At 38.7% G+C, this 23,616-nt stretch overlaps 1 protein-coding gene across 1 annotated transcript; it reads left to right on the top strand.

The window, feature by feature from the left end:
• The first annotated feature begins 20,006 nt into the window (after positions 1-20,006).
• btbd3a (BTB (POZ) domain containing 3a) lies at positions 20,007-23,432 on the top strand. The gene is made up of 5 exons (XM_043238080.1): positions 20,007-20,104; positions 20,688-20,885; positions 21,001-21,091; positions 21,284-21,402; positions 21,978-23,432. The coding sequence occupies exons 2-5, from the start codon at positions 20,743-20,745 to the stop codon at positions 23,008-23,010; spliced, it is 1,386 nt and encodes a 461-aa protein (XP_043094015.1). The 5' UTR covers positions 20,007-20,104; positions 20,688-20,742; the 3' UTR covers positions 23,011-23,432.
• The last annotated feature ends 184 nt before the right edge of the window (positions 23,433-23,616 follow it).

Consider the following 23,616-nt stretch of genomic DNA (forward strand, 5'->3'; position numbering starts at 1 on the left):
AAAGTATTAGAAAACATAATGTTTGTCATTTTAATACAATAAAATAATAAAGGATATCAGAATTTAATAAAAAATTAAATAAAATATCCAATATGAAATGACCAAATATAAATAAACACACATTAAAATATATTGACAAGACCTTAGTCCGTTTAATTTGTAATTGCAATGTGATACAGTTTTTAAAACCATTTTTTATCCGCTGTGAACACATTTCTAATGTTTCATTGTCTTAACACGGTCAATCGATTGTACAGATTGAACATCCTCCACTTATACAGTCACGTGATGTCTATCCTGTCCAGGTTTGTACATCTCAGACAGCGAACACACGATCTCTGTCAGTTTTTTCCCATGAGCCTGCATAGACGTTATCTGAGCGTGAGCATGCCAAAGAATGTCAATCGCATTAGGCATCGCTCTCTGACCTTCTTTCTATCTCTGCCTTACTGCATTTTCACTACTTCACTTGATTGCATTCTAATGACCTTCATTTGCTACACGTTTTGACGCGCGCTGCCATTGTGACAGCCCTGTTAATATGCATATATTACTTATAAGCCAGAACCCTGAATATCACAACACAGGACCCCTGCTAGTTGTCCATTGTTTTGGGCTCAGAAAAACAGCTTCAGCCTTTTCATGCCTGTAATGGCAGCTGGTCAGAGACGGCTCTTTCTTGGAACGACAAACCGCTCTTTTCAGAGCTGAACGTGAAGCGGTTAATCATATCCCGGTCCGTGTTCGAGGAGTCCCAAGTGAAAAGAGCATGACAGGAATGAGGGGGATGGAGAAGAAAGGGGGTCTCCTGTGAAATAGAGATGGAGAAAGGAGGGGCCGATAAAGGTGGGGGTCTTTATTTTTAAATTAGAGCAGCTGGGTCTCAGTCTCCTTAAAGAGCTGTCATGAATAGATTATGGAACAGGCCGGAATGGATCCGCCCACCCCTCCCTTTAGGACACGCCCCCTCACAGCCTCTGCTTGAGAAGGAGCTGCATCACAAGACAAGGAAGCGAGCAGGTATGATTCATCCACGCGTGCACAAAAAAAGATACTCATTTCATTAGCAAACAAACACTGTTTGAAAATCATCTTGTATGTTCACCAAGGCTGCGTTGAAAAGCTGCATTTTCAGCATCATTCATGCTGATTTGCTGCTCGAGAAACATTTCTTCTTATTATCAGTGTTGAAAACAGTCACGCTATTTAATATTTTAGTGAGAAGCCTGAATTTTTCTTCTTTGAAAGAAAGAAGAAAAGAAGAAATCTTATTGTAAATATGTAAACGTCACATTTATCGCATTGTGTAACTAATTAATTATGATCTTTTTAAAATAGTACATTCTGCACCTTTCTATGCATCTGTTCTGTACATTTTGCAATATGTAAATGACATAAATTTATCCATGAATGTTATTCTGATTTTAAAAAAATGTCAATGATTTAATTGATATTTGCTAAATATTTTTCTCTTATTCTCTTATTTTTCTCATATTATTTTATTGTTTAATTTTTTTTTTTTACTTTACTTGACCAAGCCCTTTTCTCTCAAATGTTTCAATTTAAAATATAATGCATTAAAATACAATTTTGTGCCGTTTATTGCCAAATAGAAATATGTATCCTTCTTATCTCACGCTGAGCTCAAGAAACAGCTGAGGTGTGATGTGTCAGAGTGTTGACAAAGAGTCTTCGGATAAATCCAGATGTCTATCAAGCATTTCTATCAAGGATTCTCAGACTCTCCCAATTCCTCAGAAACATAGTGACATCAGAGCAGCTCTGCCGCGCTCTATCAAAAGTGATATTAGCGTCCCACCAGGCCTGTAGCCACAGGCAGCGATACGCTGTCAAGCAGCCAGGACCCGACTCTTCACAAGGCGCTCAAGGTTTTACTTTCCTGTATCTTCACGCCTTATTTATTCATGCGTGACCGGTGCAAGGAGTGCCTCGCCCTCGTGAGAAAAACTTTTATCGGCCTATGTTTTTGTCTATTTGCATGTTTGTTTATTCATCAGTTTACCTTTGGCTTTGTTTTTTCGGATCGGTATCTGGGATGTTTTACTGTAATATGGTGTTAGTGTACGAGCTGAAGTTCCCGAAGCCTCTCCTCTGCTTTCTTGCTCTGACCTGCGTGTCATTTCCCTGCAGGAGCGATGTTGCGAAACATGTCAGAGAGAAAAAACCAACAGTTAATGAGCAACTATTGATACATATTAGATCTGCAATGTACAGACACCCAGTGAATGTGCACTGAAAAATCATTTACAGTAATTCAAGTAATATTAATAAATATCTAAATATTAATGTATGCTATATATATATATATATATATATATATATATATATATATATATATATATATATATATATATATATATATATATATATATATATATATATATATATATATATATATATATATATATATATATATATATACACACACACAAATTATTTGGCAAATTAAATGCATTGTGAAAAATGCTTGATGAATGTTTGTGAAATTATCTTTTAATCGAATAAAAAAGAATAAAATGTATTCATATTATATAATATATTAATATTTATAAAATACGCAAATTGCTAAATTCAATCTAAATGTATTTTATTTTATTTTATAAATTCATATCAACATGTCAAATCTGAGGCAACAAAAGCATTTATATTGTTAATTATTTAATTATTCATTAAATATTTTAATTGGTAAATTACTTTTATTTATTACTATTTTATTTTGTTATGTATTGTTTAAAAAAAATGTTTAATTATTTTAAACCAGTCCTCATCCAGGGCCAAAGAAAAATGATTGGCAGTGTTTTAATGTTTGAGTGCGTGCTGAGGAAAGCTTTGAGTTTGTTTGTAGGGGAAACGCAGCTAATTGCAATTCCTTCTTTGTTTTCTGGAGATGAAATAGCTCAACACAAGCCAGACACTGTAAATACTTTCAACCGGACCATATGACGAACACATTTCAGATCTCTGTGAGGTTCACCAGATGTTGTCATTGTCTTCAATAAAAAAAGTGTTGCAGCTACAGTTTTCTATTTATAGCTGAATGCTATAGTAGAGGGCACTGAAGTGATGAATTGTGTTTCAGGAATATATTCTCACGCATACCTTTACAACAGACAAGCAGATATAAGATAAGATTCTCCAGAACAAATGAAACGTGGCATAGAAATGTGTTATTGTGTATTTCCACAGGTACCAAAGACATTTGATAACCGCTTAGAAAGGCCTCAGTAGTGCCACATATAATAAAAGGATATGAGGACATGGGTCAAAGTTCACAAGTCAGGTTAAACTTTGAAAACGAGACCAACTTGCAACACACATGAACCTCGCTGTATAATTGACTACAAATAATTAGCCTGCTATTGATTAATGTCAACAAGCAATCGAAATGCATCCTACACTCATACAAGCTCTTATTATACAGTCATCATTATTGCATTGCATCATCTCTAAGCAATGATGTCACAAATGCATTATTTTTCAACCTTTACTCACCCTCCTGATTTCTGGAATGTGCCGCCCACCTTTCAAAAATTCCAGAAGAAATAAGTCCCACCCTACATTTTCTCACTGAACATTTCTACTGACTACATGAATCACGACCCATTTGTCCTCATAAGGGACGATTTTTAAACTGTTATCACAGATCAATCAGTGAAAGAGTATGTGTGGGATCTCACGGTGTGTGTGTGTGTGTGTGTGTGTGTGTGTGTATGATTATGTCCTAACCCCAGTTTATGTGCTGTGTAAGTCACTTACAGTAATTGCTCCTACTGCAATATGACCTCAGACGAGGATACATAGTTTTTGAATGAACTCAATTAGATCTTGTGCTGGTAAAATAAATAAACAGCTTCACAACGCTTAAAAAAATAAATACATTAATTCATACATACAGACAGACAGACAGAGAGAAAAACTGTATGCTTTTTTTAAAAAAAGATGCATTCCTTAAATCAATGCAAGTACTTAATGGTAATCAAGCACGTGAATATTATATTTCATTACAAGCACATAAGCATAGTACAAAAGATTCAGATTAGGAGTGATATTGTCATATGTTAACTATAAAGCAAGATATAACAATCCTCACAATCTCATCACTTACAATTTCTTCCTTTCAATGCGTTCATTTAGTAGGAAACATGACGGGATGCTTATATTTAGGGTCGAATCTAATACCTAAATCTATAATATATACTATATATATTTTATTTATCTGAATCATGTACATTTGGCAGAAAACAACAGCCGTGAGTTCGCTCTCCGTTTAACATCAGGTGCCGTTCCCATGAGACTCTGCTGAATCTGTGACCTGGTAAAAAGACACCATGTGGCGAAGGCCACGTTTTGTTTAAAGATGTTTTGCTGTAAAACTCCCATCCGTTCCCAGCGAAGCGGCACACGGGACCAACTGGAGCCGAGACCCCGCACTGCGGGCTGTGCAGCTGCGCTCGGTGGGACGCATCCACCAGCTTTTCCCGATCACACAGTAATGAGCAAATAAAAGAACGGGAACGCTGCGATTCGCTCGCCACAACGCAGGACGGCGGCATAACATCCGTAAAAAAGAACGGTCAGAATCAGAAAATGTTAAGTGTGCGCTCGTTTTTTCCGATATGTGAGTTGACCTTATTATTGGACCTGATTGTTTGACTTTGACTTGTTTTGCCTCAGATCTGCTAGTAAGCGGTACAGCAAATCATTAGCTCAATATGAAAACCGTCTTGTTTTGAAGCGCTCCACGCCGCTATGCCTCTTAAGGGTCTGCTGTGTGTGTGTAAAGAAGAGATCTAGACTGTGAGGGAGTTGAATTCCTCCATCCCTGATGTGTCAGGAAAACATTTCACACTCTGAAAACAGAGCCAGCGCTGCAGCAGGTTCAATAAGCACATCTGGACGTCAGATATAGGAGAGATAAAGGAATATCAACCAAGTAGTGCGAAATGACACAAATGCATGTAATATGTTTACCCCAGAAAACTCCTCAAAGCGATGCCATAGAAGCAAGAGTTTTGTTTCCCCTAAGAACACAAAGAACATTTCAATAATCTAAAGAACCCTTTTGCTTTCGTGGAACGAACAGGTTCCAGCGAATCTCCGCCGAGCTAACAAAAATATACGCTCAAAGGTTTTCCAAATGTTAGAGAAAACGTTCGGGGAAATGTTCTCAAATTGTCAAACGTCAAGGGAATGTTTAGCACTTGCAAAAAATACGAGAATGTTACTTTCGAATGTTCTCTGACTGTTCTAAACGTTCTCAGAACAGTACTTCACGCGTTTTTAAAAATGTTCCATGAAAATTTTATGCATAAGTAACATTTTGAGAACAGTATTAAAAACCTTGCCACTTTGAACCGACGTTCTGTTAATGTTATTGGAAATACATTTGTTCATTTTATAACTTTCAGGGTGGCCGCCGTGGGAGGAGAGATATATATACACATATAACCATGACTCAAAGGGCTTACTGATTTAATAAAATGCTTACTAGATATACAGTACATATCGAGAACAATTTATTAATAACAAAAGAGTGAGTTTCAGCAATGTTTAACAGAACTTAGCAGAACGTAATGTAATTAACATTACGTAATGAGGTCACATGGTGTGTGTTTATAGAGTATTCTACAATGACTTTAAACTTGGCTCGGGCAATCATAATAAAGGGCATTTTATAAAGCTTCAACGCTTACAAAATCAAGATTCTATCTATTTATCTATCTATCTGTCTATCCGTCATCATGTGGATGGGCCAGTGGTTGCCACATGATAGAATTTAGGAGAGCCAACAGCTGGGACAAACGTGTATTTATGAAGCTGAAATCTTGTGTTTGCATCCACCACTTTGTTAATAGGTTGTGTGTTTGTTTTTTCTGTAAATAGCCCAATAATTCAGTTTGCATGAGAAAATAGAAAGCTGTATTTGATTGAACACACACACACACACACACACACACACACAAACCCACGCTTGACCTACTGGATTTTACAGCATATTCCTCAAGAGAACACTGTGTTTTTCACTCGATAATCTCATTGAAATGCGTCCAGCTGAGTCATTCCAGCCCTGACATTCCCCACAAATATTTCAAAGCTTTGCTTGGTGACATCTGTGTGAAAAGTTCATTTTTCGTGACCATTATTAATGCAAAGTGTTATTTCTGATCCTCAAGGGGCACCAAAAGATTCGCAATTAATGAGTTTGAGCAGCCGGACTGCATCAGGCACAACGATTTATAGAATTAGGAGTTTAGGCTGCTCATCGAGCAAATGGTGAATGGGTTTTTTTTTCTATTAGGGACAATTGCACATTTGAATCTGGCATTACCTGAGGTCAGAAATATCCTTAAGAGAAGATTAAAAAAAGTTGAACTCGGCTGAAACATCCACTGGTGGTTATAACATTAAAAGTTCACAGTGTTTGTAAGCGTTTCTTAGATGCTACAATCAGATCACTCTGATTAATGAAAGATGCATTTCTTGTATTTTGGATAATAATGTAATAATAATAGCCGCAGGAAAAAACGCGTAACGTGCAAACCCCAAATGCACACACACCAAATTGACTTCAAACTGTGCAAAACCCATGAACTGTAAGCACATCTGGTGCGACAGCACACGGTCAAGCCCCCAACAGTCCCAGGACCACGCGTTCGGTTTACCAAGAACAAGTGATTCATGATTCACTTTCTCTTTTCTCTCTGCTGACTTTTAGGATTAAGTATGAATATTACTTAATTGGGCCTATACACAATGGGGTGTTTTTATCATTGCAACACATTTGTTCATTTGAGAATGTAACTTTTTTGGTGTTTATTCTCCCAGACACTGAGCAGAGCATAGAGACTCACTACAAGATAATGACCCAGCGATCCTCCTCCAGTCTCATAGAAAAGGTCAAAGGTCACCGTGCTGTCCTTCTAGTATTTAGCATTTTTTACGCAGGAATAAATTACATTTTAAATTTAAACTGCCCGAAGTATCTCGACAAAAGAAAGCGTCCACTGTCGAGAGCCTTTCACACACACGATCGCTCAAACAGCCCACACACGCTTATTTGTTGCGGTCACTTTTATGTTCAGGTCTCTGGAACGGCAAACAAACAAAGATCTCTGGAAACTCTCTCTGCCTTTGTTTCCCTTCAGTTTTACTTTCATGTCATCAGACACATCGCAAATACGCCACAGTGATGACTGAAAGAATTCTCGGGATTTGACCACCCTAAAATCTAAAAACCACAATATGGTAGCGCACTCGTATCAACACTAATGCAACAGAACGCCTGTTCTCTTCAGAGAAAGCAAAACGGATTCATGAAATAGCATCCAAAATACACTCCAAGGCCGCACACAATCGATGAGAAAATTAACAGAAAAATAAAATGATAACACCAGAAATTGCAAGAAATGTTCATATTTATTTGTATCATCGTTATATCCAAAAATTCACATATTTTTAATTATAAATGCTTTTAATGTACTGAAATAATTAACCGTGTCTATTTACAGTCATTGATTAGCTTAATTGCAGGTGAATGATTGTTCACTATAAAAACAAACACACCCTTTCTGACCCTGTGTGTGTGTGTGTGTGTGTTGGCCGGCTGCCACGTCCCAGTTCAGTTTGGCTCTCAGCAGAGACGCAGGACATAGATCACAGACCTTACTGTTATTACACACACACATCGGCTTGGACGACACATTTATACATTCCTGTCTGCCCTCATGAGAGTCTGACACAACACACACCAATCACAGAGTGGATGTGCCAGATCCAGAGCGTTTCCGAGCGCTTTGATTGGGTGGGGTTTCAGGACGCTTGAGGAGCTCTTGGCTTCGCCGTTTTGCTGCACATTACTCAATAAAAAAGCATTGTGAATTGTCCTCTCCATTTTGTGTGATTTCCTCTCACCGAAATGTTATTTCAGTTTTTACTAAATCTAAAATGTCATTTCTCAGCGGTCCGCCCTATGCTAAAGGTACAGTCACTGTGCCCATTTACTGTAAATTAATTAGTGCTATAAAAATATGGATTACTGCGTCTCTTTTCGCTTCCAGCTGTACCCTCAGACGTGTCGTTGTTTAGTCAGGAATAATCCAGATGTGGATGAGATTGGACTAGTGAAAGGATCAGCATAAAATGAATAAATTCCTCTGAGATTCGTTTACCGTATTTGATGAGATCTACTTTGAACAATGTTTATACTATACATCAATAAAAAACTAAATGAAGTCCATTCGTCATAAAAAATCATCCACCTTCAATTAACTTGGATTGAACTATTCATTTTATAGCCTGTTAATAACTAATGTTTAGATTTTTCGTTTTCAATAGATGAACAAAAATGATGAGATAATATTCAAAATATATTTATTTGTATACAGAAGATGAACAAAAGTCTTACTGGTTTGAAACCAATATGGGTGGATAATTGATGACATAGGCTATTTATTTATTTATTTTTTTTGGTTGAATTAACAAGATTAATAGGTTTTTTACACCTGTTTATAAGCTGGTGCTTAAAAAAATGAAACATTAAAGTTTTGATGACTTGCAAATGAATAAGTGATTTAGTGAACGATTCATTCCAGTGAGTTTTTGAGTATCAGTGAGTGAGTTTTTGATTCCCCAAACGATTTTGACTCAAAACATTCGTTCACTTCTGCTGTTTTAGCTCTTGAAAATGCATATAAACAGTGTGCTACGCCAAAAAACTAAAACTCGTATTGATACACAAAAATTTGTTGGCGTGCATATGATACGCAGATTTCACGTGCATAAGATACGAAATTTGGTGGCGTGTATATGATACGAAATTTGTTGGCGTGCGTATGATACGCAGATTTCACGTGCACGCAGATTTTGTTGGCGTACATATGATACGCCGAATTTCACGATACGCGTATTTGTTGGCGTATATCACAAACAAGCCAAAGTCCATTGTTGCGCACATATACCGCGACTTTTCGTTTTTATTTGGCGTACTATTTACAGGCACGTTCATGAGATCGAGTAGTGTTTTTCACAGACGAAAGAAACAAGCTAGCTACACGGGTTTGGAGCGACGCGGGGGTATGTAAACGATGACAGATTTAGTCTTTGTCTTGCTCGTGTGTTTCTCCAGGCGACAAAGTTTTCCGCGGTTTCTCTGCGGTGGAAACAGATCTGCAGTCGCGTCCCACAGTGATGATGCCCAGGGCACAGGCTTCGGCTTCAAACACTCCGCGGGCTAATAACGCTAATTACGAAGGATAGCCGTTTCACACACACACGGAAAGAGAAAACAGTCCAAATAGACTTTATTCCAGTCATTTCCCCTTCCCTCACACACACATAAACACGAGCGTTTAGGAATGCCTGACCGCATGATCACGGCTTGTAATGTTACACATATCAAACAAGTCTCATGTGGTCCGAGCTGTCGCGGCCTGAGGTTTTCATCTTGTTTTACGCGCTCGCTGTCGTGTTTCGTGTTTACGCGCGCCTGAGAGAAAAGCAAAAACGAGAGAAGAGGACGGAGAAGCAGAGCGATATCGAGGCCGACGGATGCAAGAGCCAAGCAAGCCTTGCTTTAATCGAATACAACTGCGTTTACGAGTGTTTGCGCGCCGCACAACGCGGGAGGAAGCCGCTCGGTCGTGAGTCACGGCGACTTGATCTCCATGGCAACCTCGTTCATTCTCACTATGGGATGGCAGCTCAAACTCAGGATTTTTTTCTTAAAAACATTACTACTCACAGATGAACTGTTCATGGTTATAAGAGTAAGAACGTGATCTCTGTTTAAAATCGGTGTAGTGAAAAAAAGAACTTAAGAAGTGAAAGATTTATAGTGGAAAAAGTTTCTAACATTTTAAAATGTTCTTTACACAAAGAAAAAAAATGGTTCCTTTAAGAACTGTTCACCCAAAGGTTCTTTGCGGAACCAAAAAATGGTTCTTCTGTGAAATCGATAAGAACTTTATCATTAAGAGTGTAGAAGAAACATTTCGGTTCTTTAAATAACGTTTCAGCCCTCAGTTCCTAGATCTTCTGCAGAGATCTTTGTTTCAAAAACATTTTTTGAGCGTAGCTACACTGGTGACATTGGTTGAAGATAAAGAACATTGACTCTTCAAAATGAAGATTTTTTATTGACACTGAAGAACGTCCATGGAACCCTTCCATTCCACAAAAGTTTATTTGTAAGGAAATAGATCATTAAAACGTTGTCAGCTTTGTAAGAAAAAGTTGTTCTTTCAAGAACTGTTCACTCAAAGGTTCTTTGCGGAACCAAAAATGGTTCTTCTATGACATCGATAAGAACTTTATTATTAAAAGAAACATTTTGGTTCCTCAAAGAACGTTTCAGCCCTCAGTTCCTAGATCTTCTGCAGAGATCTTTGTTTCCAAAAACATTTTTTGAGCGTAGCTACACTGGTGACAATGGTTGAAGATAAAGAACATTGACTCTTCAAAATTATGATTTTTTTATTGACACTGAAGAACGTCCATGGAACCCTTCCATTCCGCAAAAGCTTATTTGTAAGGAAATAGATAATTAAAACGTTGATCAGCGTTGTAAGAAAAAAATTTTCTTTTGAGAACTGTTTAATAAAAGATTCTTTGAGCAACCAAAAATGCCTTCTGTGGCATTGCTGCGAAAACCCCTCTTTGCAACCTTTATTTAAAACATGGAAAGGTTCCATGGATGTTAAAGGTTCTTCACAGAACAGATGCCAGTAAAACAGCCTTTGTTCAAGACTGTATATGACTGCGGATTTGAATCTGGAAACGGCAACTGAATGAAAATCCCACACGGAGAACTGAGGCGAATAATTACGACCACAAACCCACGAGAGGAAACTAAACGAAACCATTAATCCAAACAATCATCTCTCTCCGTTGTGATATCACCGTACAACATCTCATAAGACCAAAACGAAGGGCTTTCAGATGGTTATGGGCGCAAACGATAAGTCAGGAGGTGTTCTAGTTAATATGCATATAAGCAAATATAATTATTTCCAATGTTAGACAAGACATGCGCCGTAAAAGTTATATTAAATAGTATGCTTTACTAGAAATCACTTTTTGTTTCAAAACTTAATCGTGAACGTCACTAGAAGGGGAAATGGTTTCCGTTGAAGGTGTGTTGATAGACTTTACAGGTGATTATTAAAAGAGCATTCCTGTCTAAAGCATCTTGTGTGTACGGAAATCAGTCAGTGCAAACTCTGGCCTCATTTCACAGTGTGCATGGAAAACACACAGGTACGCCTGGCCAAACTGAGACGCCCCTTCACAGTGTGCAGAGAAAGACACAGACGCTGACACGCACCTTTCCGGGGCACACTTCGTTCGGCAAGCCCCGTTAGCAAATGCACGAGGAAAATGTCTGACTTTGAATGCGAACAAACACGCACAGGTATGCTTTGCAAATCACACAGTCCATTCTCAGCGTGGAGAGAAAAGCACACACTTTCGCAATAACGGACAAAATCACCAAAACGCACAAAAAGCGAGGCTTCATCTGTTTGATCGCAATTAAAAGAGCTATGCAAATAGCATTGCAATTTAAGATGACCGTTTTCTATTTGAATATATTTTATAATGCCATTTATCCCTGTGATGTAAAGCATCATTATACTCCAGCCTTCATTATCCCCCGATCCTTCAGAAATCAATATGCTTGATTTGACATCTCTTATCATTATCAATATTAAACCGTCACGAATGCCTTTACCGTCACTTTTGATTGAATTACCCCCAAACTTTTGAAGGACGTGTAGTGTATACATCAAGACATTTTAAGAGTATCTCATGTGTCTGAAAACCTTCGAGTCTAAAAGGCTCCAAACATCCGTCACAGCAAATGACGATGAACTGCTCTAAGTGAGTTTGCATCGGTTGGAAACATTTGCTCATGTGAATCTCAGTGTTTTTGACAAGTTATTATGGGCCTTTCGCCGTAAACTGACTTTTTCGGCCGCTGAACGGCTCATTTAGGGAAAGAGGAAGGAACATATCAAACCCCGCTCCCCTTCACACACACACACAAGACTAAATGAAAACAACACACGGCCCTGAAAAACACAAACGTGAAGTATTTCTCTGGCTTGTTTGCAGTCGGTGATGCACATCTAATCCTTCCACTGATGACTGAGGCTGTTTCCTCCGATTTCAGGCCTTTGGAGGGGTTTTTTCTTTTGCCATCAGGGCATTTAAACAAGTAAACCTGCGATTGTACTAAAAGAAACCTCTCAAAGCCCGTCAATATATATTTAGCGTAAAGAGAGAACCTGTACTATTTCTTGAATTATGACATAATGTTCATTTGACAGTTACGCATGTTTCTGTCATGAATTCTCATTAATAGAATGAAAAAGAAATTATATTATTATTTAAATGGTAAAGTGTTTCATTTGTAGTCTTTGGTGTAGAGTTATGGAAATGTAAACAGAATGTGCATTAATAATAATAATAATAATAATATTTTTGTACTTTTTATTATTTTCCTCCCAACTGTAATGCAACTAGATGTTTTACTCATTTTTACGATTTTAAATGCTTTCACTGATTTTACTATTTCATAGTAGTTTTGTAAAATGTGTACATTATTTCTATTGAGATTTATTTTAGTAGATTTTAGCAGTTTTGCAAAATAATTTTAAATAACTGTCCACAATTGTTTTTATCATTTTTAACATATTTATTTCATAAGCAAACTGTATTAAGGTAGCAAATTAGTATATTAACTTTTGTGGTGTTCTTGCTGTTATTATTTTATTATAATAATATTAATGTAGTGCAAAACCGGCAAAAATTAGTTCCGTGCAACAAATACTTTATACAAAAAGTATAAAGGTATATTTAAAATGTTGTGTAATAATATTTTCATGCTGATTTTTTTTCTTTTTTGCATTAAAATAATGATTCTCATAATAAATAACATGACAATAAAAAGCAAAAATATATACTCATATATACTTGTATGTGTGTATATATATAAATTACGACTATGAATATAATTTGTATATGTATATTATACTTATGATGAATATGTATAAATGATAAATTATTATAAATATCAATTTAAATTACATATATTACAACTTACTTTCACGAATTCCGTACATTCATTTTTTAAAACACATCTTATCCAACCCTTAACCTACCCATACCACCAAACCTGTCCCTAACCTTACCCGCTTCCCACATTAATATTATTTTGCAATAATATGAACACAGTATGTGCATTGCGCTTATTTCTGATGCAGATACATAGTAGTTAACCCAATATAAACTGGGACCAATTCCTGCAAATTTTTTACAACCTAGACAAAGGTATCTGGTGCTGTGAATTGGTGCTCTAATGTATCAAGCTTGCTGTGAAAACAGCTTAAACAGAGAGCCGGAGCTGAAAGAATGAAACGAGAGGGGAACCGATCGAAAGAGGGATTGATAAAGGAAGAGAGAGGAGCCTGAGAGAGGGATTAGATGAGAAAGCTGCTCCCTGCGGCCTGAGGCTGTGGATGGGCTGAACGTGCTGAGGCCACTTCCTCTCCTGACGCTCTGTTTGAGCCACAGAAAGGACTGGACATTCCTCCTATTGTCCTAAAGCAGAGGACACCAGGAGCTCAGGATCCCATGGGCCTCAGGAAAGAGAGACGCGGAGAGAAAGAGCGAGACTTGATGAGAACTGATGCTCCTGTGTGAAGTCAGATTTCATTTTTTATTGCCCCAATGACTAAGCTGCAAGCCTGACCGATTAAAAAAAGGAAAAGCGAGTTCTCCTCTTAGCGAGTTCTCCTCTCTGAGGATCTCATTAATGCCACTTTTTGGGATTTAATAGGCCAAATTAATACTCCATACAGCATACTCTCAAACTCCAGTCCAAGCCACATTAATATGTCAAAGTAAGAGGAAGTCCCAAAGCAAGACAGGAAGTATTCAGTGAAATACAGTTCTCCGTTAACCCCTGAAAAACACTTCTGATGTAGTGAAGAAACAAGCACATCGGATGATGGTTTTCGCATCTAATGCATGTCTTTGGTATCCGCTAGGTGATTCAAGATGAGGAAAAAAACGATCAATTCTTTCTCTGCACTGATTGAATAACGGATGGAGGTCTTTCCCATGGCTCTCTGTGGTAATGGCTTCTTCATGCAGCGCTGCAGTGAATGCATAGTTTCCAGCCAATGTGCCATGCAGCGTCTCCACACGGGCTAAAGTTCAGCCCTCCGGTGAGTGATGACCCGCTTCAACAGACTTTGGCACTTTTTTCATAACCTCTTTCAAAATTTCATTTTTCAGTCTCTCTTCAGCTCGTTCTCTCGCAAACCTCCACCGGAGGAAAATCATTGGAAGTGCCGTATTTCAGACCGTTTCCCTCTCTTTCGTTTTCCCGGTGGGTCTTTAGGGCTGGTTTCAAGGGTCAAAGCCGCTTCGTAAGCAGATCGCGCTCTCCAAAGCGAAGCGGCCGCTCAAATGGGAAAGTACTTCAATTGTGAGAGAATCGGGTCATGCCGATGTTTGAGTAACACTTTGTTATGCCGTCAACAACCAAAGAAATTTGGGGTACACCATATACGCCACATGCTGACGTCTTGTTGTTTTGCCATCATCCATTTAAAAAAAAACTTTTTCCTTTGGTTCTCGAAACTGAGGCCAATCGACAAGGCTTGAGTTAAACCACTGATCTTTTGTCAACCGAAAACCTTTTCAAAGACACCACTGACCGTTTAGCACAGTAGAACCAGAAGCGCTAAAATGTTAAGCTTTTTTTCGCGTCCTAGTCGACAAAAAATGAATCACGTCTGCTTCTTTGAGTAATTTTTTTAAAATCAACAGTCCAGCTGTGAGCCATCTAGTGGACCAAACAATCACCACAGTCAATGAAGACATCAACTTTAGCTTTAAAAGGGAATGTCTTTATATTGTATCGCAATTTCGCAAAATATGATGATTAGTTAACTAAATTTGTAATTAAGTGCTTGTTAGTTTGGCCCCTTATTGAAGAATTTGCCTAAATACATGTGGAGAAACGCTTGTTGTCCTATAGAGCCATCAATCTTCTTTTCCTATCAACAAATTGCAAAAATCCCAAGGGTCTAATAATATCACATGCTAACGTTCAATAGCATGCTTGTGTTTATTTAGTTCCCGGTGCAAACAGTGGACGCATTTGCATAATGGCCTCGTTTAAACCCCATTTAAAGCCATTAACACCTGTAATACTGGTCCAGAGAGTGATGGCATGTCTGTTTGGCTGCTCTTTCTACCGTCAGAGGGCCCTTATGAGGCCGAGGGCCCCTGAATGCCCATGAATGCTACATTAATTAAAGCAACACCTGTTTGAAAGTATTGACATGACAATAGAAAGACACGGCGAGAAGCTCTCAGGCAGATTATCAGCAGCTGTTCCAGCGTTCCTCTGAATAGAGACCTCCTCCTCCTGAAGGAGCGAGGGAAGGGCCCTCATCCGTCTCTATTGTGTGGCCGTTTCTGATTGGCTCTGTTGTTGCTAATGGAGTTTATAGTGGTTTAATTGAGTGGAGTAAATACACAGAGCACATCAATGGAGCGGCAGGCAGATGCTGGCGGAGATAATAAGGGACGGTCTATTCTCAAGTATTCAAAACTTATTCAAGACTCCATTATCCCTTTCAACCACGCGCGGGAAGGCGGAGAACCGGAGCACAGATGGCAGGGGTGACCGTTTGGGCCGGAGAAGAGCTTTCTGAGATGCCTTTCTTTCTAGCAAATGCGGCGAAAAGTGATGGGCTCTTTATTGACTATTCATTGCTGGCGAACACAGGTCCCTATTGCTAAATGAATGACCAGTGCAGGACAAAAAGAAAGAACCGGCCCTATATTTGCAGACTGGTTTATGCTACATGATCTAGATGACAGACCACTGAGCTGAAAGCTGAATGATCACATCTATCTATCTATCTATCTATCTATCTATCTATCTATCTATCTATCTATCTATCTATCTATCTATCTATCTATCTATCTATCTGCCTATCTATCTATCTATCTATCTATCTGCCTATCTATCTATCTATCTATCTATCTATCTATCTATCTATCTATCTATCTATCTGCCTATCTATCTATCTATCTATCTATCTATCTATCTATCTATCTATCTATCTATCTATCTATCTATCTATCTATCTATCTATCAGACGTATAAACTTTTTTTCTTGTTTTGTCTTTTTTACTTGCTTATTGGTTTTGTTTAGTTTTTTTTTTTTTTTTAAGTATTTTTACTTGATTTTGTTAGTGTTTGTTTAGTATTTTCTGCTTTTGCCTTGTCTTTTCAAATGCTTTTTACTTGATCTTTTTTTGCATTTGTTTTTGTTCAGTTTTGTTTAATGTTTTTAAATGCTTTCGGTTTAGTTTTAGTTTGTTTTTGTTTTGTCTTTTTCCTTGAAGTTCGCTCTCGGTTAGTTTTGTTTAGATCTGCTTTCTCTTGTTTGCTTGTTTTTGGTTTGTGTTTCAGTTTTGTTCGCTTTGATTTTTCTTTTCTTTTTAGTTTCGTTAGCTTCTCTTTTGCCTTTATAATTGCTTTTGTTTTGTGTTTTGCTTGTTGTTCAGTTTCGTTTGCTTTCATTGTTCTTTTTTACTTGCTGTTCTGTTCTGTTTAGTTTATTTCATTTTAGTTTAGTTGCAGTTTACTTTAGTTTGTTTCAGTTTAGTTTGCTTTTGTTTTGTATTTTTCCTTTCTGTTTAGTTCAGTTTTCTTTGCTTATGTTTCATCTTTTTACTTGAAGTTTGGTATAGTTTAGTTTAGTTAAGTTTAGGTTTGTTCTGTTTAGTTTTGTATTGTGTTTTCCTAAAGTCCATAATTCTTTTCTTTGATGGAATCTCTGGCAAAAGAGACGTAAGAGTATGCTCTCATGATGACTGCCTATGGACACACACAGCTTGAGATTATCACAATGGGTGAAGTGACAAAGAAGGGGTTAAATCAAGACACACCGGATCCCAGAATGCACCTGGATGTGCAGCCCAGCTGTCTGTTCCTCTCATTCGCAACCAAATGAACAATAAGGTCCCTCACTAAGAAACTCTACAATACCCTTCGTGAAACACTGTTACCACCCTTTCCTTCTCCACAACACATACACTAAGCCCTGAGAAAGCCTGCGCACAATACAAGGGGCAGGAACTGACCAGCCTATGAATACAGAGCCCCCCATTATCACACCATGTGTTCAGTCCAAAAGCTGCGGTTCCCAGGCATGAGACGTATCATTCAGTTCAATGCGTGCCACTTGACAGAATAAGAGAAAGAGAGAGAGGCTGTGAATAAAAAGAGTTAGCACGGCTAATTCATCCTTTATCTCCATAAACAGCATTTCATTGTAATAGACTTCTAATTGACTTTGGCCAATCTGCTCGCTCGAGGATCTGAAAAGGATCTTGGGGGGTTTGGGGCTGAATGCATGTGCTGTAGCAAAACAACACTAAAATGTGACGCCATGACAGTATTGTGTGTGTGTATATATATATAGAGAGAGAGAGAGAGAGAGAGAGAGAGAGAGAGAGAGAAGTGTTAAATATTAGTGGAACGCATTTTAAAAGCATGCTGAAGTATATTTTGAAAACACTTTTAAAATAAACTTTTACATACACTGTGGGCTCTGGTAGGCTCAGATGATCACAACTCAAAATCGTAAGCGTTTTTTGCATTTTGCAAAATGACAGATAATCTAATAAAAGAAGGAAAAAACGAACAAAGGCCAAACTTAAATTATTGTGGAGTAGGAAAAGTCTTACCAACCCCGCGTTCAGAGACTCCGATATCCCACAATACACTTGGGGCATAAATCACCGCCGCTCAAAAGAGAACATGAGATTTCATTAGCGGCCGCATTCAACTATAATGATACAATATCTGTATTTGCAGATACTGTATACTGTTATGGCTGCAACGCCGCGTGAGCTGTGTAAATATAACTGCATATGCTGTTAATCCCAGCTCATTATCTGTGGTTGCTCAAATATAAATTGCAAATTCAGTGGCCCCAAAAAGCTATTGGAGACTTAAACCACACATAAAAATGTCAGGATATTATTGTTAGATAACACAATACTGAACCAACTGGCGTATATTTTTTAAGAAAGACAGCACAGACACGCTTCCCATTCAGTGAAATAGAAAACGCATTTAGCTTTAGACATTCATTTAACAAAATATGTTTTAAAATGCTTTTCGGGGCAAGAATATGTAAGAATTGGCAATTAAAAATCTTACTATAATAAATCCTATTAATACTAAATAATATTACAGCCAACAATTAGGTGAAATGCAGTTTAGTATATATGCAATAATACAACTTATTAATATATTGGTAGAAAACATGCAAATATATACTATTTTTGTGATAAAAATAAGTTTAAGTTTCAATGTTAAAAGCTTAGCGGCATTTATTTGTGATTACACTGAAATTCAGCCACTTGCAAAAGTGGCCAAGCGTCCAAAAGCAACTTGAGCACATTCTGGTTTCTTATTGTGTCGTGTATGTTTTTGTGTCTGCCGTGACCAAATCAACCGTCCTATAAAAGCAAACGGATGTTTTATTAAACTCATATTTTAACGTGACGTTTCACAAGCTTCGCCGCAGCAGTTTAATCTCGGACTTTATGGAAAAGCGGAGAAATCCGACCGGATCCGCGAATAGAAGAGTAAACATAGAGCGAGGCTCCGCGCGAACAATCAAAAAGAGCAGTTTTGTGTTCGAGCTAACCGTAACTACTCTCGACGAGCAAACAATGGTCATTTCCTCGTCTGAAAACCTCTAAATAAGCCTTTAAATGGCCTGGAATTGGTCTGAGAGATACAAATCAATGTCAAGACAATAAAAGTATGGCTCGTTTACGGACTCCTTCCATTAGGCCGGTGCCTGACCGAGACAGCCGTTACCCAGCATTCCCCAAGGCCGAGGCCTCTATAGTGTAATTAGTAAATCATTACGTAAAGCCTTTGCATCGGTGCAACAAGGGCAGCGTTGCATTCCCGTGACTGTTTTTGCTGTTAAGCTTCAGTCAAGCTGCTTTCCAGGGTCAATGTTCAGTCAGAGGTTCGCCGGCCGTGGGATTCCAGCGATGCATCTGAATATTTGTTGTTTTATCACTAATAAAAGAGATTCTCTGCAGTCTGTGAATTTCGCACACCGACCTCCACGACCGAAGACGGCCGGGACGATAGTAGGCGTCTAAACATGTGTAAAAAAATGGGCCAAAAATCTTTTCGTGGCGCATGTTTTGAGAGTGGCAAGAGAGGCCGTTAAAGTTTGCAGCTTTACTTATTATACAAGAATGTTAAGAGCAACATATCCATTGTTACGGCCGGCAAACTACAAAGAGGAAAATGCTTTTCGAAGAGGAGCAAATATAGTCGCAAGTTCTGTCATTTCAGCTTAAAATGCAATAAACTATTCTACAATTCTGTTTTTTGAGCAGCTTGATTTTTTTAAAGTAAAAAATACAATTTCAAAAACTGAAAGTGGGTTTAACAGTGCGGAAAAGATCATAAGGATGTATGAAACAATTAAATTAGTGTGCAATAATTAAATAAATAATACAAATAACAAAAGTCAATTTGGCTTAGGAAAAACTGATTAAATATTAAAAAAAAAAGTCATCAGTTATTCTAAAACCGTGCATTTAGTGCCACCTGCTGGTCATAAGTGTCAATAAAATACATGTTTCAAATATTAAATACATGATCGGCTTTAAACAAATAATTCGGTAGCGATTCGTCTTTCAGCAAATATTTGTAGTTTGTGAGAAACAAGAGACGGCTGCATTAAAAGCTATCTACCCCGGTTGCCCGTAACATCTATTTTTGTTTTTAAAAATTAACACAACCCATATGAAATATCGAATGTGCATATTACTGCGAGTCGTTTCTTTTTTTGCTCACGAATCGTAATAATAATTATTATTATTATTATTTGTGAAGCGCTGTCACGGCGCATGCGCAGTCTGTCAGGCGGATCCTCCGGTCATGGAGGATGTTGATGTGCAAACCAGCTGCAAACTTTCTACACTCTATCACTAAACCCGCTGCGTTAATCTGCCTCTGGTAATTACTTCTGTTGTCGTTTAATAAGCGCAGGCGTGTCGTAATGCCGTTTTAGCTTGATGGTCTGGAGATTTTATAGGTTCGTGAGCCCGACGGCTGCTTTTGTTTATTTCCTGTTGCTTGCATCTGAATTCAGATCATCGTCTGCTATCGTTGGTGTTACGGCTATCAAAGCATTTACTGAACGCAGTCTGGATTCTGTATCATTCAAACACTTATTTAACAGCATTTCTGCTGTTATCTGCGGTATTTGGTGGATCGTCGCTGCTTTAGCTGTGATTGCTAACTGTGTTCACGCGAGTCTAGCAGTGAATGTGAATTAGCCCAACTTTTTTTTTTGCTTAATTTAGCGTCGGTTTAACGTAGGCTATGTTTAGGATAAAATGGATAAACTATTAAAAATAAATCAAAAATATGCAATTACAGAAAAAAAAAAAAACTATATTACTACCATTAATAGCGTGTAAATAATTACACGTTATTGATGGCAGAAAATGAATGCATTTAATTGTTTTACCAAATGATGTCTTATAAGTGCTTTTGTGTCGTTCTGAATATCCGGAGCGTTTTTTGTCTTCCGCAGGTTGCCAGGTCCTCTGCCATGAAATCCTCCTGATTAATTGACATGTGCTGGTAAAATGGCCGCTGAGCTGTTTCCTGCCAAAAAACTGCCCACTGTCGCACCCACCGCTGTTCAACAGTACCAGCAGCAGAACGTCAGCAACAACAACACCATTCAGGGATGTAACTGGCAGGGCTTGTATCCCACGATAAGAGAGAGGTGAATCACTCTTGCTCTTCTTGTGCACTGCCCTGTTACGCTCCCTACCTAGACAGCGTGCGATGTTGCATTGATGGCACTGCATGTAAGGGTCTCGTTCATTTGTCCTCCGCAGAAACGCAGTCATGTTCAACAACGAGCTGATGGCCGATATTCACTTTGTGGTGGGACCTCCCGGAGGAACCCAGAGAGTGCCCGGACACAAGGTACAGAATTACCGAACCTCAGCCGTGTTACAAACACACAGACAATGAATCCGATAAATACAATAGATTAAAGAAAGTGAACATTTTAAGTAGTATAAAATGCAAAATCAATCATTTTGGGGTGACTGGGGGACATGCTTTTGAGTAATTCTTATAATCTCTTTTTGAATCCATCGTCTTTCGCTCTTGTAGTATGTCCTGGCTGTGGGTAGCTCTGTATTTCACGCCATGTTCTACGGAGAACTGGCTGAAGATAAGGACGAGATCCGGATCCCTGATGTGGAGCCAGCCTCATTCCTGGCCATGTTGAAGTACAGTTTTCAAAGCTATTAATGAAACATAGTATTTTTTTTCCTATGGGATGGGGTCATGAGGATAGCACGGCATTCTGAGTGATTTAATTTCTAATAAGATAAGTAGCACTGTTAAACAATTAAATGTATCAGTTTTTGTTGATGCAACATATATACATAATATACACAGTATATATATATATATATATATATATATATAAATATATAAACGTTTATATTTATATATATATATCAAACGTTTTTGTTTGTGTAATATATATGTGTGTTCTGTGTATATATATATATATATATATATATATATATGCATATATGCATTTATATATGCAGTCCAATACAGTAAGCTTTTTTATTATTATTAAAGTTCTGCTTTATTACAAGAGCATAAATAATGTTATGTTACAGGGTCTTTAGGAATAAAAATATAATTTATTTGACTGCTTTTTTTAAAATAAAGATATTACATTTGCAATTAATTTACTTGTTACTTTATAAAATATAATTTTTTTCCCCCATAACAAATGAAAGCTGTTATATGAGTGAATATTTAGTCTCTGGTTTGCCTCTGTTCTCAGGTACATCTACTGTGACGAGATCGACCTGTGCGCCGACACCGTCCTCGCCACGCTGTACGCCGCCAAAAAGTACATCGTTCCCCACTTGGCCCGCGCCTGCGTCAACTTCCTGGAGACCAGCCTGAGCGCGCGAAACGCCTGCGTCCTGCTCTCCCAGAGCTGCCTGTTCGAGGAGCCCGACCTGACGCAGCGCTGCTGGGAGGTGATCGACGCGCAGGCCGAGCTGGCGCTGCGCTCCGAGGGCTTCTGCGACATCGACGCTCAGACCCTGGAGAGCATCCTGCGGCGCGAGACGCTCAACGCCAAGGAGATGGTGGTGCTGGAGGCGGCGCTGAGCTGGGCGGAGGCCGAGTGTCACCGGCAGGAGCTGCAGCCCAGCATCGAGAACAAGCGGCTCGTTTTGGGGAAAAACATCTACCTGATACGGATCCCGGCGATGGCGCTGGACGACTTCGCCAACGGCGTGGCGCAGTCCGGCGTGCTGACGCTCAACGAGACCAACGACATCTTCCTGTGGTACACGGCGGCCAAGAAGCCGGAGCTGAAGTTCGTTTGCAAACCGCGCAAGGGGCTGACGCCGCAGAAGTGCCACCGCTTTCAGTCCTGCGCCTACCGCAGCAACCAGTGGCGCTACCGCGGCCGCTGCGACAGCATCCAGTTCGCCGTGGACAAGCGCGTCTTCATCGCCGGCTTCGGCCTGTACGGCTCCAGCTGCGGCTCGGCCGAGTACCAGGCCAAGATCGAGCTGAAGCGGCAGGGCGTGACGCTCGGCGTCGCCATCATCAAGTACTTCTCCGACGGCTCCAGCAACACCTTCCCCGTCTTCTTCGAGTACCCCGTGCAGATCGAGCCCGACACCTTCTACACGGCCAGCGTGGTTCTGGACGGAAACGAGCTGAGCTACTTCGGCCAGGAGGGGATGACGGAGGTCCAGTGCGGGAAGGTGACCTTCCAGTTCCAGTGTTCATCGGACAGCACCAACGGGACGGGTGTGCAGGGGGGGCAGATCCCAGAACTCATATTTTACGCTTGAGAAGGGGGCGTGGTCGCAACCCAATGTTGTTCTTTAATGAAGTGCTGCTCAGAATTTGCACAAAGGCTGCAAAAAGATTATTAGAGATTACTGACAATCCAAATAGACTATATTAGAAGTGTCTGTGCGCCTAAAAAAAAGTTCGGTCATCATTTACTCAACCTCAAACACATTTTATCCTGCTGTTTTCTATCCGGGATCTATGGCTGTCAGAGTTGGGAAGTCTTAACACAGTCTGTATAGCTTCTGAGATGTAGTTTACAGCGTACAAAAGTGTGGGGTCAGTGATGCAGTAGTCCACATTTGAAGTGGATCAAAACCTTTCATTGAAGTTGTCCTAAAACCAAAATTGTATTAGGACAACTTTGATTAACTTTTTTTTTTTTTTGATCCGATTAAAATGCTGACTTTTGTATTTTTAAATAATAAATACTAAAATATTGAGGATGTTTTTTCTATTTAAAGAAAAAGACATTTTAAACCTAATTGTAAATTTATATATATATATAATTTTTTTTTTTTTTTTTTTTCTGAAGATTAGAGTAATGCTGAAAATTCAGTTTTAGCATCAATATATAAATATATTGAAGTATACAAAAGCTCATA

Source organism: Puntigrus tetrazona, chromosome 1 (genome assembly GCF_018831695.1).
Source record: "Puntigrus tetrazona isolate hp1 chromosome 1, ASM1883169v1, whole genome shotgun sequence".
In the NCBI taxonomy this organism is placed as follows: domain Eukaryota; kingdom Metazoa; phylum Chordata; class Actinopteri; order Cypriniformes; family Cyprinidae; genus Puntigrus; species Puntigrus tetrazona.

Coding starts and splice junctions, on each gene's coding strand:
- btbd3a (XM_043238080.1), top strand. CDS start 20,743: ATGGCCGCTGAGCTGTTTCCTGCCAAAAAACTGCCCACTGTCGCACCC. Junction 20,886..21,000: donor TATCCCACGATAAGAGAGAG/GTGAATCACTCT, acceptor TGTCCTCCGCAG/AAACGCAGTCATGTTCAACA. Junction 21,403..21,977: donor TCATTCCTGGCCATGTTGAA/GTACAGTTTTCA, acceptor CTCTGTTCTCAG/GTACATCTACTGTGACGAGA.